This window comes from Octopus bimaculoides, chromosome 9, assembly GCF_046866305.1.
Source record: "Octopus bimaculoides isolate indiv1 chromosome 9, ASM4686630v1, whole genome shotgun sequence".
NCBI lineage: Eukaryota > Metazoa > Mollusca > Cephalopoda > Octopoda > Octopodidae > Octopus > Octopus bimaculoides.
Genome location: NC_142936.1, coordinates 7,074,701 through 7,091,354, shown reverse-complemented (window position 1 = coordinate 7,091,354; position 16,654 = coordinate 7,074,701). Strand labels below are relative to the sequence as shown.

At 39.6% G+C, this 16,654-nt stretch overlaps 1 protein-coding gene and 1 long non-coding RNA gene across 10 annotated transcripts in view; one reads left to right on the top strand and one right to left on the bottom strand.

Moving 5' to 3' along the window:
• LOC128248691 (uncharacterized) overlaps positions 1-16,654 on the bottom strand; it is a 141,500-nt gene that overhangs the window by 40,683 nt on the left and 84,163 nt on the right. Inside the window, exon 1 of one of the 2 annotated variants that reach the window (XR_008264851.2) lies at positions 6,092-6,935. The exons of the other annotated variant lie outside the window; for it this stretch is intronic. This is a non-coding gene — a long non-coding RNA (uncharacterized LOC128248691). Of the gene's footprint in view, positions 1-6,091; positions 6,936-16,654 lie in introns of those variants that run through there. 2 annotated transcript variants of the gene reach the window in all.
• The window catches only part of LOC106873983 (uncharacterized), a 61,704-nt gene that overhangs the window by 33,011 nt on the left and 12,039 nt on the right, over positions 1-16,654 (top strand). For 2 of the 8 annotated variants that reach the window (XM_089357059.1, XM_014921529.3), the window contains exon 2: positions 13,297-15,329. In XM_089357059.1, the coding sequence (XP_089213185.1) occupies positions 13,796-15,329 (1,534 nt within the window). In that variant the 5' untranslated portion in view covers positions 13,297-13,795. Of the gene's footprint in view, positions 1-6,505; positions 6,605-9,526; positions 10,678-10,838; positions 11,806-12,543; positions 13,089-13,296; positions 15,330-16,654 lie in introns of those variants that run through there. The other 6 variants (XM_089357062.1, XM_089357061.1, XM_014921530.3 and 3 more) reach the window with 6 other exon arrangements.

Below are 16,654 nucleotides of genomic sequence, written 5' to 3'. Positions count from 1 at the left end.
CAACGTGAAATGAAGTGTTTTGCTCAAGAACATAATGCGTCGCCTGATTCAGGAATCGAAACCACAATCTTACGATCATGATGCTGACACCCTAACCACTAAGCCACGCGACTCCACACACACACACACACATATATAGATGTATATATATATATAGAGAGAGAGAGAGGGAGAGAGGGAGAGAGGTCACAAAGTGATAAAGGGTACTGATCCACAATGGCTTTGGAGTTAATTTAACATAACTTGAAGCTAGTCAGCACCTTCTGTCACTTTTGCGACCTCTATTAATTTTGCCTTTAGGTTCTAATAGCTATTAAGCCACCACCCATCTTCGTCTTTTTCTTTTTCTTGAAAATTCTCACTATATATCACACGCTCACGTGGTCGCACCAGTTTTATCCTGTCTCTACCTCATAACACTTTGAACTTTTCTCGGACTATTCTACCTGGATTCTCTACCTGGACTTTCTTCTACTCTCCCACACTCGGACTCCTACACTTTGGCTGCCCCTCTCCTACCCATGGATTACAGATTTTGCTTCCAAATACTTCCACAAGGCTTTAGTTGACATATAACAGTGGTTCACAGCCATTTTCTGCCAGTGGATCCCTTTGGTCCCTTTTTTTCCTCTACTGGACCCTTTAGTTATTCAATGTTTCAAAAAAAATCTCATTCTATTTTTATATTTAAATATTATTAGGAATTGTATTTAAAGAATTGTCAATATATATCATAGGCGCAGGAGTGGCTCTGTGGTAAGAAGCTTGCTTCCCAACCACATGGTTCTGGATTCAGTCCCATTGCATGACACCTTGGCCAAGTGTTTTCTACTGTAGCCTTGGGCCAACCAAAACCTTGTGAGTGGATTTGGTAGATGGAAACTGAAAGAAGACCATCGTATATATATATATATATATACATATATATATATATATATATATATATATATATATATATATATATTTATAAGCCAAGTGAGATCGTTGCCAGGGCCCCTGGACTGGCTCTTATGCGGGTGGCACATAAGATGTACCATCCTGAGCGTGACCGTTGCCAGTGCCCCTGGACTGGCTCTTGTGCGGGTGGCACATAAAAGACACCATTTCGAGTGTAGCCGTTTTCGTGCGGGTGACACGTAAAAGCACCCACTACACTCTGAGTGGTTGGCGTTAGGAAGGGCATCCAGCTGTAGAAACTCTGCCAAATTAGATTGGAGCCTGGTGTTGCCATCCGGTTTCACCAGTCCTCAGTCAAATCGTCCAACCCATGCTAGCATGGAAAGCGGACGTTAAACGATGATGATGATATATACATAGGTGCAGGCATGGCTGTGTAGTAAGAAGCTTGCTTCCCAAGTACATGGTTCCAGGTTCAGTCCCACTGTGTGGCATCTTGGGCAAGCGTCTTCTAATTTAGCCTCAGGCTAACCAAAGCCTTGTGAGTGGATTTGGTAGACGGAAACTGAAAGAAGCCTGCTGCATATATATGTACATATGTGTGTGTGTCTGCGTTGTCCCCCATCGCCATTCCTTGACAACCGATATTGGTGTGTTTATGCCCCTCTAGCTTAGCAGTTCAGCAAAAAAGACCGACAGAATAACTACCATGCTTACGAAGAATAAGTCTTGGGGTTGAATTGTTTGACTTAAGCCGGTGCTCCAGCATGGCCACAGTCAAGTGGCTGAAACAACTAAAAGAATGATATATATGTACACACAGACACACACACACACATATGCGCGTGCGTGCGTACATATGATCAGCTTATTTTAGTTTCTGTGAAGCAAACCCACTAACAAGGTTTTGGCTGTTTGGAGGCTATAGTGGGGGACAATTACCCAAAGTGCTGAGCAGCGTGACTGAACCTGAAACCACATGGTTAAGAAGCCTTCTTAATCACACAACAGTCCGGTTCACACACGCCCACGGCTGAGTTTCAACACATTTTCTTTCTACCATATTTATTCGCAAAGTATTGATCGGAAACCTGGGGCTGTTGTGGAAGACATCTACTCAAAGGGCGGCGCTGTGAGACTGAACCCGAAACCACGTGGCTGCAAAACGATTTTCTATACCACACTGCCATCCCTGCCACCCACCCTGAGCAGAAGACAAAAAACTGCAAAGAAAAGAAAAGAAAAGATGATGAGAATTAGAACGTTTTTGATCATATTTCTGTTTGATTAGGAATGACCTAGGGTTAAACAGCCACAGCAACAGCTATATAAACAAAAGGATAAGACTACACTCATATATATATATATATATATATATATATATATATATATATATATATATATATATATATATATATATATGTATGTATATATATATATATATATATATATATATATATATATATATATATATATATACACACACACACACACACATATATATATATATATATATATATATATCTCAACGTGTATGTATACTGATTAATCTCCTTAACTCTAAGCTATTCATAATCTTCCGCTTGGGTAGATCGATCACGAGATTGATTTCAGCTGAGTACTGCAGCAAAACAATAAAACAACTCAGTTGTATAGCTTAGAAATGTTGTCAAATAAGATAAGTTTCTGTATTGCAAATTATATTAAATGTTTGTTCATTGTACCGATGTTAGGGGGTATTACAAATTTCTTTAGATTTTAAATGTTTCTCTTCGTTTTTGCTGATGCAGGCATTGAATTAAGTCACGGAGAGTTAAGTACCTTTATTGTTTTAGGAAGCGATCAGAGCAACGGACGTTGACAGAGAGCTCAAGAGTAAATAGTTTTACGATCACCCTTGTGTGTGTGTGCATGTGCGTGTGAGGGGAGGGCTATACGGATTTTTTTTTTGTTTATTAGTCACAACAGCTTCGTAAGGGGATATCCTCTCTCCGCAGAAATATTTCCCCAAGTATTTCCTAGAAGTAAACGCCTGGATTATCTTATCCCAACTGGGCGAAGGTAAAGAATACGCACATCCGGTGTTTAGGGTTAGGGTTAGGGTTACTCCGAAAACGGGTGACATGCGTATTCTGTACCTCCGCTCCCAACTGAACAACAACAACAACAAGAAGCACCCCCACCACCACCACCACCATCATCTTCATCAGCAGCAGTAGCAGCTGCAGCACTGGAGTAACCATTAAGCAGACTGAAACTGGAACCATGCGGTTTGGAAGCAATCTACTTATCACACAGCAACGTCTGAGCCTAGGTGACCCCCTTTGGTCATGAATGACCATGGGATTGTACCTAGAAAGTTCCCCTCCAAGGCACAAGTCTGGGCAGGGTTGTTTTTGGCAGACCAGCAATCGCCCATGCATACCGTCAAAGACCGATACAACTTGGCACCTATGATGTCACAACTCATTTCTACAGCTGAGTGAACTGGAGCAACGTGAACCAAAGTGTTTTGCTCCTGGAATCGAACTCACAATCTCACGATCGTAAGCTCGACGCTCTAACCACTGAGCCATATGCCTTCACTATGAATATATATATATATATATATATATATATATATATATATATCGGTGCTCCAGCATGGCCACAGTCAAAAGACTGAAACAAGTAAAAGAGATATATGTGTGTGTGTGTGTGTGTGTGTGTGTGTGTATGCAAAGCGTGAGCCGCCTCTGACTGCATTTTCTCGTAACTTTCATGAAAAATGGATATTTTTTTAATGAAACTTCCTACAAGTACGGCTCAGATGGTGTAGATTCCAATTATACGCGAATTTGTTATGAAAAACGTTTCCAATGGTGGGGAAAGGAGCTTCGGCAAATTCCCACGATTTCGCTTTGTTTCCTCATAACTTTCAGAAAAATGGGTACTTTTTCATGAAAATTCTATGATAAACCGACCTCTTCAGTGTTTAGCAATGTATGCTTATACCCCTTTGAAGGATTTCTTTTTCTCAGTTTCTTACTTTATATATAAATATATATACACACATATACACGAAGATAGGTAAATGTGAACTAAAAGAAATCAACGAAGCACAAGTCTAGGTTAGGTTGTTTGTGGAAGACCAGCAGTTACCCATGCATACCAACCTCCCCTCTTCCACGCCACCGTCAATATGAAGTGCATTTTAGACAAGACCCTGAAATTAAGCTATATAATTTTCTCACAAGTAATGAAATCGCTGCTGTGTTTATTGATGAAAATGGAGCTCTTCCAGAATTGTTTTCGAGGGCCTTAGTACTCATGAGGCCGTTACCCGGTTTTCACAGCGTATAAGTGACCGATGTCATAACACCCTCCCTGAAAATGGTGCCGGTACGTTGCAGTGTTAAAAAAAACAAGCAATTTTGAGACTTATCGACTCCAGTACATGACTGGTATTTTATTTCATCGATAAGATGGTACTTTATTTCATCGACTCCGAAGAGATGAAAGGCAAAGTTCACTTCGGTGGGATTTGAACTCAGAACGTAACGATTCAGAAGAAATGCCGTTGAGCATTTTGTCTGGCATGACAACGATTTTGCAAGCTCATCGCCGTCTGGGAAATAATCTTTTCTACTCTAGGCACAAGGTCCGAAATTTTCGGGGGAGGGGGCCAGTCGATTAAATCAACCCCAGTGCGTAACTGGTACTTAATTTATCGACCCCGAAAGGATGAAAGACAAAGTCAACCTCGGCGGAATTTGAACTCAGAACGTAAAGACAGACGAAATATCGCTAAGTACAAAAGGAAGTACTTGTTCTTTACTTGTTTATTACTGTTCTTATCTTTTTTTTCTTTTAATTTCAACTCACGTCCATTGTCCGGAAATCTTTCGTCACACATCTGTGACCTCTTCAGAGACACTTTTCGTTCTCGTGTGTATCCTTGCTCCACTTACTCCATCCTGCTCTTCTATAATTATAATAACGGAGTATCCCTTGCAAACAATCCCAACGAAAGAAGCCTCTATGTGGTTGCTCAGCTTGCTAGAAATGGCAGATCGTTTATTGCTAATTATATGAGGCTCTGTACTGATCCGGTTCATGTACAAGAACAGAGAACGTCAGTCAGTCAGGGAATTCATATTTCCTCGCCACTAAAGCTTAGTAATATTGTATATAATAGTGTTCTAATAAAGGGTTATTGTTAAACCAAACACGCACGCATATCAATATCTCTTTTACTTGTTTCAGTCATTTGACTGCGGCCATGCTGGAGCACCGCCTTTATAGTCGAGCAAATCGACCCGAGCTTATTCTTTGTAAACCTAGTACTTATTCTATCGCATCTCTTTTGCCGAACCGCTAAGTTATGGCGACGTAAAAACACCAACATCGGTTGCCAAGCGGAGTTGGGGCACACACACACGCATATATATGTATATATATATATATATAATACAAAGAATATATATACATGTATACACACATATATGTACATACTTACATCTACATGTGTATATACATGCATATCAGGGTACAGGACGTTAGAACAATAAACTACAGACAACGGAACGAACACATAGGAACACATAGGAAAACGGAAAGCCACTTGGAATATCCCTTCATCAGCTGTCTCTATTCTATCTAGACGTTTCGAAGATAAGACGGAACGTACTCTAGAATAGTCTCTTCCTGAGTAGTGGATCAACCCACTACACAGAGGATTCCAAGGTGGCAAACACAAACCAAGACAGGAAAAATTGGACAGTGAAAACAACATTCAAAAGCCGTACGGCCAAACGCAAATCTGAGGTAGAACGCTAGTAGTTCGTCTTGCCTTCACAGCGGCTGGAGTGAAAAGAAAGTTGACCACAGGTCACACGAGAGCAGAGAGGATGGTGGAGGGAGGAAGTGGAACAAGGAGGAAGGGACAGAAGGGTATAGCAGTGAAATAAAGGCCAGGACAGAGGGATAGATAGAAAGATAGGGGAAGACAGATAGATAAATAGATAGAGAGGATGGTGGAGGGAGGAAGTGGAACAAGGAGGGAGGGACAGAAGGGTATAACAGTGAAGTAGAGGCCAGGACAGAGGTATAGATAGAACGATAGAGGAAGACAGATAGATAAATAGATAGAAAGAAAGATAGACAGATAGATAGATAGAAAGATAGAGTCACGTCAGAATAATAGTAGACTTACTTGCAAAAAGGACGTGTGCGTTCAATAATGTAATAATACAAAGAATATATATATATATATATATACATTTATACGACAGGCTTCTTTCAGTTCCCGTCTAACCAAATCCGCTCACAAGGTATTGGTCAGCCGGAGGCTAAAGTAGAAGACACTTGCCCAAGGTGCCACGTAGAGGGACCGAACCCGAAACAGTGTGGTTGGGAAGCAAGCTTCGTAAGACACACTTACGCCCTGTGCCCATGGTTTTATATGTATGTATGTATGTATGGATGGATGGATGGATGGCTGTATGGGGGCATTTAAAAAGGCCTAATGCAGGAGAGAGAGATAGATTAGTCAGCGTTCTTGTTCTTAAAACAGATCTGCTTGATCAGAGCTGGCCTGGTATTAAACAACAACAACAACCAGTACACCACCACCACCACCGAGATGATGTGACTTCCGATTTCTTTCAGTGAGTCTGCTTTCTTATATTTGCGAAGAGTTGCCGATAGAAAATGTATCGCCATTAAGGTTAGACATACTTCGTAATCTTTAGAGGTTATTATTTATAATTTGCGCGCGTGCGTGCGTACACACTCTTAAATGCGGTTAGCTGTGTGTATGTGCATGTATGGCATGCTACGGTTTTAAGTTTGATGAGGGTGGGGGCAACAGGGTGGGGCGTCGCCTATATGTAAGCAAAGCTGACCTGAATCGAGTTTTTAGGTAGAATTAGAACAACTAACTACAAATATCAAGTGAATGAGAGAGAAAAAGAGAAAGAGAGGGGGTGAAGTAAGAGTAGACGAAACAAATGGAAGCCTAGAATGAAAGAGAGAGAGAGAGAGGTTAAGAAAGAAATTTATAAATTAGCAAGACTAGAAAGAGAAACAGAATTATACGAGAACTGACGAAGAGTCGTAGAATATATATACTGCCAAGTTTTAAAACTACTTCTCGAAGAGAGAACTAGTAGCGTGTAAACTGATTATCGTCTGGATGTATGTGCTATTTATGAAAGAATTTAACGAAGATATCAGCACCACTTCGATAAAGTTAAATTAATAATATTTAGAGCGAGAGAAATTTAATATTCCCCTCTTATGTTAGATAGATAGATACATAGAGGGAGAGAGAGAGAAGCCAGCAGCTCTTTTCCTTTTCTGTATCAATCACCAAGTTAACATATTTTATTCTCTATTATACTACGCCCAATCTTATGTTTAAAACTCCGCGCATTCGTTTGCACTGTGTGTGTGTGTGTGTGTGTATACACGGCAGGCTTCTTTCATTTTCCATCTACCATATCCACTTTCTAGGCTTTAGTAAAAGACACTTGTTACGAATGACTCCAAGACAGCATGGTTGGGATGCGAGGTTCTCAACCATACGTTTATATTTGCATCTTTTTAACCGACCTGGCGATCTTACGGGTACGACTCCTAGATATCAGCCTTTTTCGTAAAAAGTGTCTTCGGCGATCTTTACCAAACATCGGCCTTTTCCGTAAAAAGTGAAGAGAAAGAGGGAAACGACGTCGTAAAAGCGAAAGCGGTGCAGAGAGCGCGATTTCTGTTGAAGGGTTTAGGGTTAGGGAATTCCGTCCCTAACCGTAATCGTAACCCTAACCCTGACACTAAAACCCTAACACCGTAGTGAAGATCGTGCGGGTGTTACGGAAAAGTCCGATCTTTGTTAAAGATCGCCGAAGACACTTTTTACAGAAAAGGCCGATATTTAGGACTCGTATCGAAAGATCGCCCTTTATGCGAGTTCGTGCTCCCCATTCACAACAAAATCAGTTTAGTGTTAAGCTGAAATACTTCCATTTTCCTGCAATCGACTCAACCCGTTCATCGTCCAGGGGTCATTTAGATAAAGTGCCAGTAATATACGGTATCACATTTAATCGATTTGTTTGTGTGTGGCTCTGTACTTAATTAATGAGAAATCATTATCATTAATGTCACTGATCAGCCATGTCCTTGTCACAATTTTAATTCATTGCCGGAACTACTTAACTATGATTGTTGACATTCCGGATAACTACGGACGGGTCCATCAATAGACTTTGTGTCTACATAATTTTCTTATTAAATTCATAGCTTTAAATTTAATTTTTAGACATAGGTGCAGGAGTGGCTGTGTGGTAAGTAGCTTGCTTAACAACCACATGGTTCCGGGTTCATTCCCACTGCGTGTCTTCTACTATAGCCTCGGGCCGACCAAAGCCTTGTGAGTGGATTTGGTAGACGGAAACTGAAAGAAGCCCGTCATATATATGTGTGTGTATATGTTTGTGTGTCTGTGTTTGTCCCAACTTCGCTTGACAAACGATGCTGGTGTGTTTACGTCTCCGTAACTTAGCGGTTCGGCAAAGGAGATCGATAGAATAAGTACTAGGCTTACAAAGAATAAGTCCTGGGGTCGATTTGCTTGACTAAAGGCAGTGCTCCAGCATGGTCGCAGTCAAATGACTGAAACAAGTAAAAGAGTAAGAATTGAGGCACAGTGCCTAAGAAATCAATATCCTATCCTTTGGAAAAGTATAAACGTCACAACTTCTTTTATTTTTTTTTTCCAATTTTGTCTGAAAAAATCGGTTTCATCTCTACATCGTTTCTGCACAAGTCTGGGTTCACGTATCTCCACCAATTTATCAACCTACCTTCCTTAAGTCGAAACAACCTTAAAGTAACCAATTCATCAACCTACCTTCCTTAAGTCGAAACAACCTTAAAATAGTGTTTGAGACAGTTTAATTCGGTGACACGTTGGAGATCAAATATTAAGACACCGATGCTCTTCACATGGAAAGTTAAAAAAAACAAACAAACCAATCTGGGTTAAACTTCAAAATTTATAAAAACTATAAAAAATCGTTATTTATTATTTTATTACTCGTATTTGTGTAAAAGCAAAATTATGAATAACACGCTTTATAAGACAGTCATGCATTTAGTCCGGGATTTCTAAAGCTTTTAACTTATATTTAAAATAAAAACAATATAGGAGTGGCTGTGTGATAAGTAGCTCGCTTAAAAACCACATGGTTCCGGGTTCAGTCCCACTGCGTGGCACCTTGTGAGTAGATTTGGTAGACGGAAACTGAAAGAAGCCCGTCGTAAATATATATATATATATATATATATATATATATATATATATATATGTGTGTGTGTGTGTGTGTGTATGTTTGTCCCCCCAACATCGCTTGACAACCGATGCTGGTGTGTAACTTAGCAGTTCGGCAAAATAGACCGATAAAATAAGTACTAGGCTTACAAAGAATAAGTCCTGGGGTCGATTTGCTCGACTAAAAGGTGGTGCTCCAGCATGGCCGCAGTCAAATGAATGAAACAAGTAAAAGAATGCACAGCGCACCGTTTGAGAGGCAGACTTAAGCGTGTGACCTAGTTGAGATCTGACCTTAACTCGCTGCTATTAATTAGCCTCTGTCCAGAACTTCGAACAGAGCTGGCCTCGTTTCAAATCGCTTTCGATTTCCTTACCTCCTTCCATTAACGTCTTCTCTGAATGATTTAACTGTCGCGTCTCTTCGCTTTCTTTTTACATCGGCAACGGGTTAGAAATTTATAGAACAAATTGAGATGTGTCTGTCATTGGTGCCTTTCTCAAGGCCATTTGCGTTAGCAACGTAGTAATGAAGTGAATTTAGCTTGGTATCAAAACTGCGTAGCATAGGCAATCAACTTCATGAGAATTAAACCAACTAATGAACATCGAACGTTGACATAATACCAGACAATTATAGGGGTGGAAGAGAGATTTATTACATTCACAAAGGCATTAATTAGTAAGATAATCGAAATGAACTGGCTTCAACCGGGAATCGAAACTCGATTGTGATCTCAGCTCACCGGAGGTTTAACTTCTACTCTGAGTAATGATTATTATAGACATGAAACGTGAGAGTTTTAAAAAGAATAGAACGTTGAACTTTCATATTATATTGTAAAAGAATAAGCGACGCTAGTTAAAATGTTTCCAGCTGGTATCTATCGAACAGGGAGTGACTTCTGATGAGATGCATAACGAAACATTTATTTATAAGAAATAGTCAAAAGTGAAGGTGTGATGTTCATGCATTTCCAGACGAGGGGAGCATTCATTCATTCACGAAGTAGAAACTGGAGCTCAAGGGTGAACACACGTTGAAACTCGTTACAACTTGGGTTTGTGATTATTCTTACGACTAAACCTCTTTGTTTACTACATCAATGCAGTCTCGCTTTTTTTTTTTATTGGTTTAAATAAAGGAAAAAATATATATATTGAACAAAACCCTTTAAATTTGTGTGTGTGTGCGTGTTGTAATAAAGTAATAAACAGTTAATGAACACAAGTTTTTGTACTGGAATAAACTGCTAACATATTTCGCAAGTTTAAACCAAGGACGTTTTAAACCGAGAGAAAAATGAGCGGAAGAGAGAATTAGTAAAACGCCAAAAAATAGAGGAAGATAATGTGTGTGTGTTCAAAAGAATTAACAGACCGCAAATATAGAGCGAAATATACATTCGAGTTAGGTTAATAAAATACACAGAAATCTGGAATAAAAGAAGAGGGCATAACAGATACACGTACGTATAAAGTTACGCATATATATACATACATAGTTATATTTCTCTCGTTTTAATATAGAGATATGTATGTGTACACTGCGAGAGGTATAAAGATTAATTATAATATATATATGTATATATATATGTATGTATATATATATATATATATATATAATAAAGTGAGCGGTAAATCAAGAGAGAGTGAATGAACGAGAGAGAGGGAGGATGGATAAGAACGAATTATTTAGTAAACGGTAGGAAAGTGGGAGTCTGAAAGTGGTATACAGCGGCGGTTCACAGTTTTGCCAGTCTCTCTTTTATACACTAACTCACTGCTTCTATTATACATATACACTTGTGATAGGCAGAGATAACCAGCCATCTTGCTGCTGATCAGAGCCGTCTAGTTGATCGAGGGTTTGTTTCTGAGCCTAAATATAGAACTACTGTAACAGCGAACTAACTCATTTCACTCACCTGCTGCCATTACTTGCTTTATACATTTTATATTCGTTTTTAATTTTTCTCTGTTGGTTTTGCTGTGGCGTTTTAATTTTACCCCACCTGCTGTCTAGTCATTGTTTTAACCGAAGACTCACTTTGAAATTAATTGACATTCATCTGATCGCACCTACACTTGTACATATGTGAGCAGTCAACGAAGCCAAGGATACTATTTTATATATATATATATACATATATATATATATATGATACACAGCAAGATAAAAATATATATATATATGTATACATTAATCTTGTATACTAACATATTTCTGTGACCCCAACAAAGAAAGAAAAGCAAATGCGAACCAAATGAAGAAATTCGAAAGAAGGAATTATATACCTCTACGTTTGAAATGCATTTCACATCATGTTACGAAATACAAAAGAAAAGAAAAAAAGATTATTAACTTCTTCGTTACAAAATATGCTAACTATTAATTAGTAATATTAATTATAGACATATCTGTAACAGCAACAACACAAAGATCCTTTAACCGATCAGGATGAATTAATAATTAACACAAACGTGGAAACATTCATTCATATATATATATATATATATATATATATATATATATATATATATATAGTAGAAGAAATCAACCGAAGACTGGAAACCTCATTAAAGCTAAACCACATGTATGTATCATTTCTTTTTGCGGATTATATTTGAACTGATTAAACAGAGAACACGTTAACCCGAGTGATTATATGTATATATACACATATATATAATCTGGTTCGCTCATTTATACAAAACAGCCGTATTAAACGACGCTGTAGGAAGAAGTATCAAGCGAAAAAACGATCAAGGTATCAGGAATTTTTCAGATTTAATTTTGGACGAGTGAAAATAAGATTATATATATGTATGTATATGTATATATACATGCACGTGCGATGGGAAATATGACATTGCCACGACGACGACGACGATAGACTGGATTTAAACGAATGTTTTTTGTCTTTGAAAAAAAATATATAAAGGAAACCGTTAGCATTTCTCACCTTGAAATATGTTAAAAATATGTAGAAGAACAACAATTATAATTTCATATGTGTTATCATTAATAGTGTTGATGTAATTTGTATATAAATCTGCATGTATGTTGGCTGTGTGTATGACTGTATGTGTTTAATGTGCAGAGAAATATTCCGATTGAAACCTAGAGGTCCGATCTAGTTTCAGCTCATGCCTCTTTCTTTGACACACACTTCTAAAGTTTCAGTAGCCATATTCACACATCTGGTTTAAAGAGGAAGAGATATAGAGGTTTAATATGAGAGAGGGAGAGAGAGTTGTTATCATGCTCGAAAGAGGGGGGGGTACAACTGGTTTAACAAGAAATAGAGAGAGAGAAGTCGCGGGAGAGACGGAGAAGGTTAATGCATGTGGGGTAGATAGAAACACAGAGAACTGGTGTATCTAAGACAGGCACTCTTTGTGAGAAAGGGGGAGGGGTTAGAGATAAAGAGATTACGTGTCTGTAAAAGAATGAGAGAGATAAAACGATTTAGGTTTTTTTTTGTGAGAAATAGAGAAATAAACAGACAAGACATTATTATGTCTGAGAGAAAGATGAGAGAGAGAGAGACTGGAGGAAAGAGAGAATGAAAAAAAAAAGGGTAGAAGTTTGAGTAGGTGATGTAAAGCTAGCTCATATTCTTTGTTCGCTAAATCCTCGTCTCTCAGCAGTTATTTCAGCTCTGTCGTTCTCTAACATTATTTCCCATCTCGACATATTATCCAACCTTCACCCACTCACTTCCATTTAAGTTATGTCTACTACAAACATCTGTGATGCTTCATAATCATCATCATTATCATGGTCATTATGATCATCATCACCATCGACATCATGTATCACAACATCAACAATAATCGTAATATAATCCGGGCCAACAATAGTTCTTACAGCATGGTTTGATATTTTAAAATTCTGATCGATAATTATTATAGTCATACTCCTTCATTGTAATTTTATTTGTTGTTTAAATGCGACGTCAACATAAGTTCAAACCATTTAATTTTCTTCTCTCAATCCTAACCTAGTTAAACCTTACTTAACATTTGTCGCTAGTATGTATTAATTCTAATCTATTTTTTTAATCGTTTTTATATTTTGATAGATAAACTCTGCTGTTAAATCCTTTTAATGAACACCAGCTGTCGAAGATCTCTTCCGAAGTGTCAAATACAGGAAAATCCTGGGTCAAAAAAAAAGGAAAAACCACGAAAGATTCGTCAGCCTTTGTAACCTAAATCAGCCACCAGCACGATAGTCAAACCATAATCAGTGTCGATATTTTCTTATCGACATCAGTGTCTCAACTTTTTCTGCCATTGCGCAGCTAACATTTTAAAACAAGGATCCTGGCCTCGGAATCCGCCAAAATTGCTCCGACAAGTATTAAATCCGCCCCGCGGTCCTCGGAGGCGTCACGCCGGAGGAGCAGCGTGGGCACCGCAGAGGATGACTCGGATACCGACAGATCTGAGTCAAAGAAAGCTCTAACCGACCCGTTGACGGCAACCCTGGATTCGCCCACCAGTCAAAGTGCAAAAACGTCCAGGACGGCCTCCACAACGGCGAAGAGCAAAGCATCAAAGACAGAGAAGCGGGTGCGAATGTCCTCGAGGCGTTCCGCCAACTTCACTCACCACGAGAAAGAAATTCTTCTATCATTGATGCAAACATATCGACATATTGTCGAAGACAAGCGGACAGATGGCATCATGGTGAAAGAGAAAAATGCCGCCTGGATCGAATTGACCAATAAGTATAATGCACAGAACGAAGTATGGACTCGATCGGTTAAACAACTTAGGCAATGCTGGAAAAACTTGAAAAGCAGAGCCCGAATTGATCTCATGCGAGTGAACTTGCAAACTACTACTTCCGATTCGGACCCTAATTCAGTGCGACTAAATTTGGTTCCGCTTAATAACGTTTCTAAACCCACCGACAACTCAAATCATAGCAGTAACAATATCAACAACACAACTGTGAGCATCATCAATAGTAACAACACTAGCAACAACATTAACAGTGCAAATAATACTACTAATCCCCCCAACATTATCCTCAGCAGTATTCTAAACAACAACAACAACAGTAACACTATTAAGTCAGGTTCGGTTCCGAGCTACGGTAGCCAACTCCAAGCTCTGTCGTCAACTACTGGTTCCAACAGTGTAGTTGGCCTGTCGCCCTCATTACTCCGCGGTGGTAGTCTAAGTAACAGACCCAACTCCAAGACTAGCGGCAGCAAGAAGCGGAAGAAGAAGAAAGTGGTACTGGACGATGTGAGTAGCAGGAACTTCGCTACTAACGACAACAACAGCAACAGCAACAGCAGCAGTCGCAGGCAACAGAGGTTACTGACGGTTTCTTCTGCCACTATCGGCGTGGAAAGAGACGATGTAGATGACGAAGACGATGCCGATGACGACGATGAAGAGGACGATACTGTTGCTGTTTTAGCTGCTGTGAACGACGATGACAGCAACACAATCGGGGCACGGCGGAGGCGACGTCGCCGCCTCCACCCCACCAGTAAATCTACGTCCATCAGCGACGGCGCTCTGGTCGATGTGGCCGACGAAAACGAGGAGTTTGATGAAGACGAAGACGAAGAGGATGAAGACGAGGAAGACGACGTAGAAGGCGACGAGGTCGACGACGACGACGATGACGACATCGACGATAGTGGAACCGTTGACGATGATATCTACAATGATGAAGATGTGCGAAGGAGCAGTCGGCATCATCGTTCGGGTGTGGCTGTCGACAGTTTCCATGTGGAGCAAAACAGCGACCCCAGCAGTCAGCCAGGGCCCGGACAGGACGTTGATCCGCTCTATTCAGTGGAGAACCTGGCTGTTGTTTCGGTATCGGGCAGCGCCGACCGCATACACTTCCAGCACCATGCCAACTCGCCGACATCCGATCTCCAGAACCAAACCGACGGCAACCTGCTGCATTCACATCACCCCCACCATCAATCACAGCATCACCAACAGCAACATCAACCACCACATCTTCATAGTCAAGTTAACAACTACCACCATTCCAACAGACTATCAGCGGATTCTATAACGCGATTAGAAGATGATTTTTCTTCTACAGAGCCTGATATCAAAGTATTCGATTCCATCCGAGGTAAAATGCACTTTTCCTTCCTTCATTCATTCATTCACACACATTTACTATATCTAATTGTAATTCTTTTCTCTTCCTTAGTTGCAGACACCTTTTATTTTCTTTCGCAGCGGCACCGTCTCTCTTCCTATTATTAGCTCACACCTACCCTCTCCGTCTTGTATATTTTCCACGTATTAATTAAAAGAAAAAAATTTTTTTATTGAATTTTAGTTTCTTTGTGTCGTAGTCACCCAGTCTTTTACTTCGTCAGCTGTTCTCTGATGGAGCTTCGTGTGTCGTGGGTATGGCTTAAGAGAGCAATTTTTGCTAAGCAGAATGGTTTTGCTTTCGGCTCCCCTCTGGGAATGATGTTATCTCGTCTCCATCCATCGTTAGAATTTCACGGGGCCCCTTTTTGGATCTCCAGACCCTAGAACAATGTAGCAGCTGAAGCCTTCCCCGACCCAGGTCCTGGCTTGTATATCACCCCTAATGGAAAGCGTTCCAGTCGTAACCATCCCGTCTTTGTTGCTTTTGCAGCTATTATATGTCTATGTTGCAACATCCATTCTCCTATTGCTTTTTTAAGATGTTAGAGAGTGATTTAGGTAGATTTAACTGTTATTTCTAGCAGATTGAGTGACTCTGTAGAAGTTATTACTTCAGTGGTTTCATTCTGTTGCCGTCATTCTATAACAGCTAACGTAATTGATAATGAAATCCCTACAATTGTTAATTATGACTGATAATATTGTCGGTTTTTTTCTTGATGTGATGTAAATATTGTGTTGTTTCACTGTCGTAATAGCTTAGAAATTCAGTTTCTGACAATGTCGTTATAGCTTCTAACTAGTTTACGGTGGAAATTCTGAGGTTGTAGTTATCTCCCTTAGTAATTATGGTCGCACCTTGCCTCGCAGTAATTGATTTTGGCTTGAATGAAAAGTTAATATTCTTACTTAAATTTGTTGTTTTAGTATTTAGTCGATAAAATGCAAGCCCCCCTTTTTGTTGTATTGATTTCGTTTTGTACTTTTCCCACGATTTTTCGGGGGTAAGTCAGCCTGCAAAAAAACGGACAGGACGATTCATCGCTATTGTAAAGTCTACTCGGGTCAAGAATAACCTTGGGTTAAATAAACAGATCTAACCAACCCTCATAAATCTTTTATTTGTTTCAGTCATTGGACTGCGGCCATGCTGGGGCACCACTATGAAGTGTTTAGTCAAACAAACTGACCCCGGTACTTTTTCAGCCTGGTGTTTATTTTATGGGTCTCTTTTGCCGAACCTCGTAAACTTATGAGGACGTATACAAACCGATGTTTGGGGACAAACACACA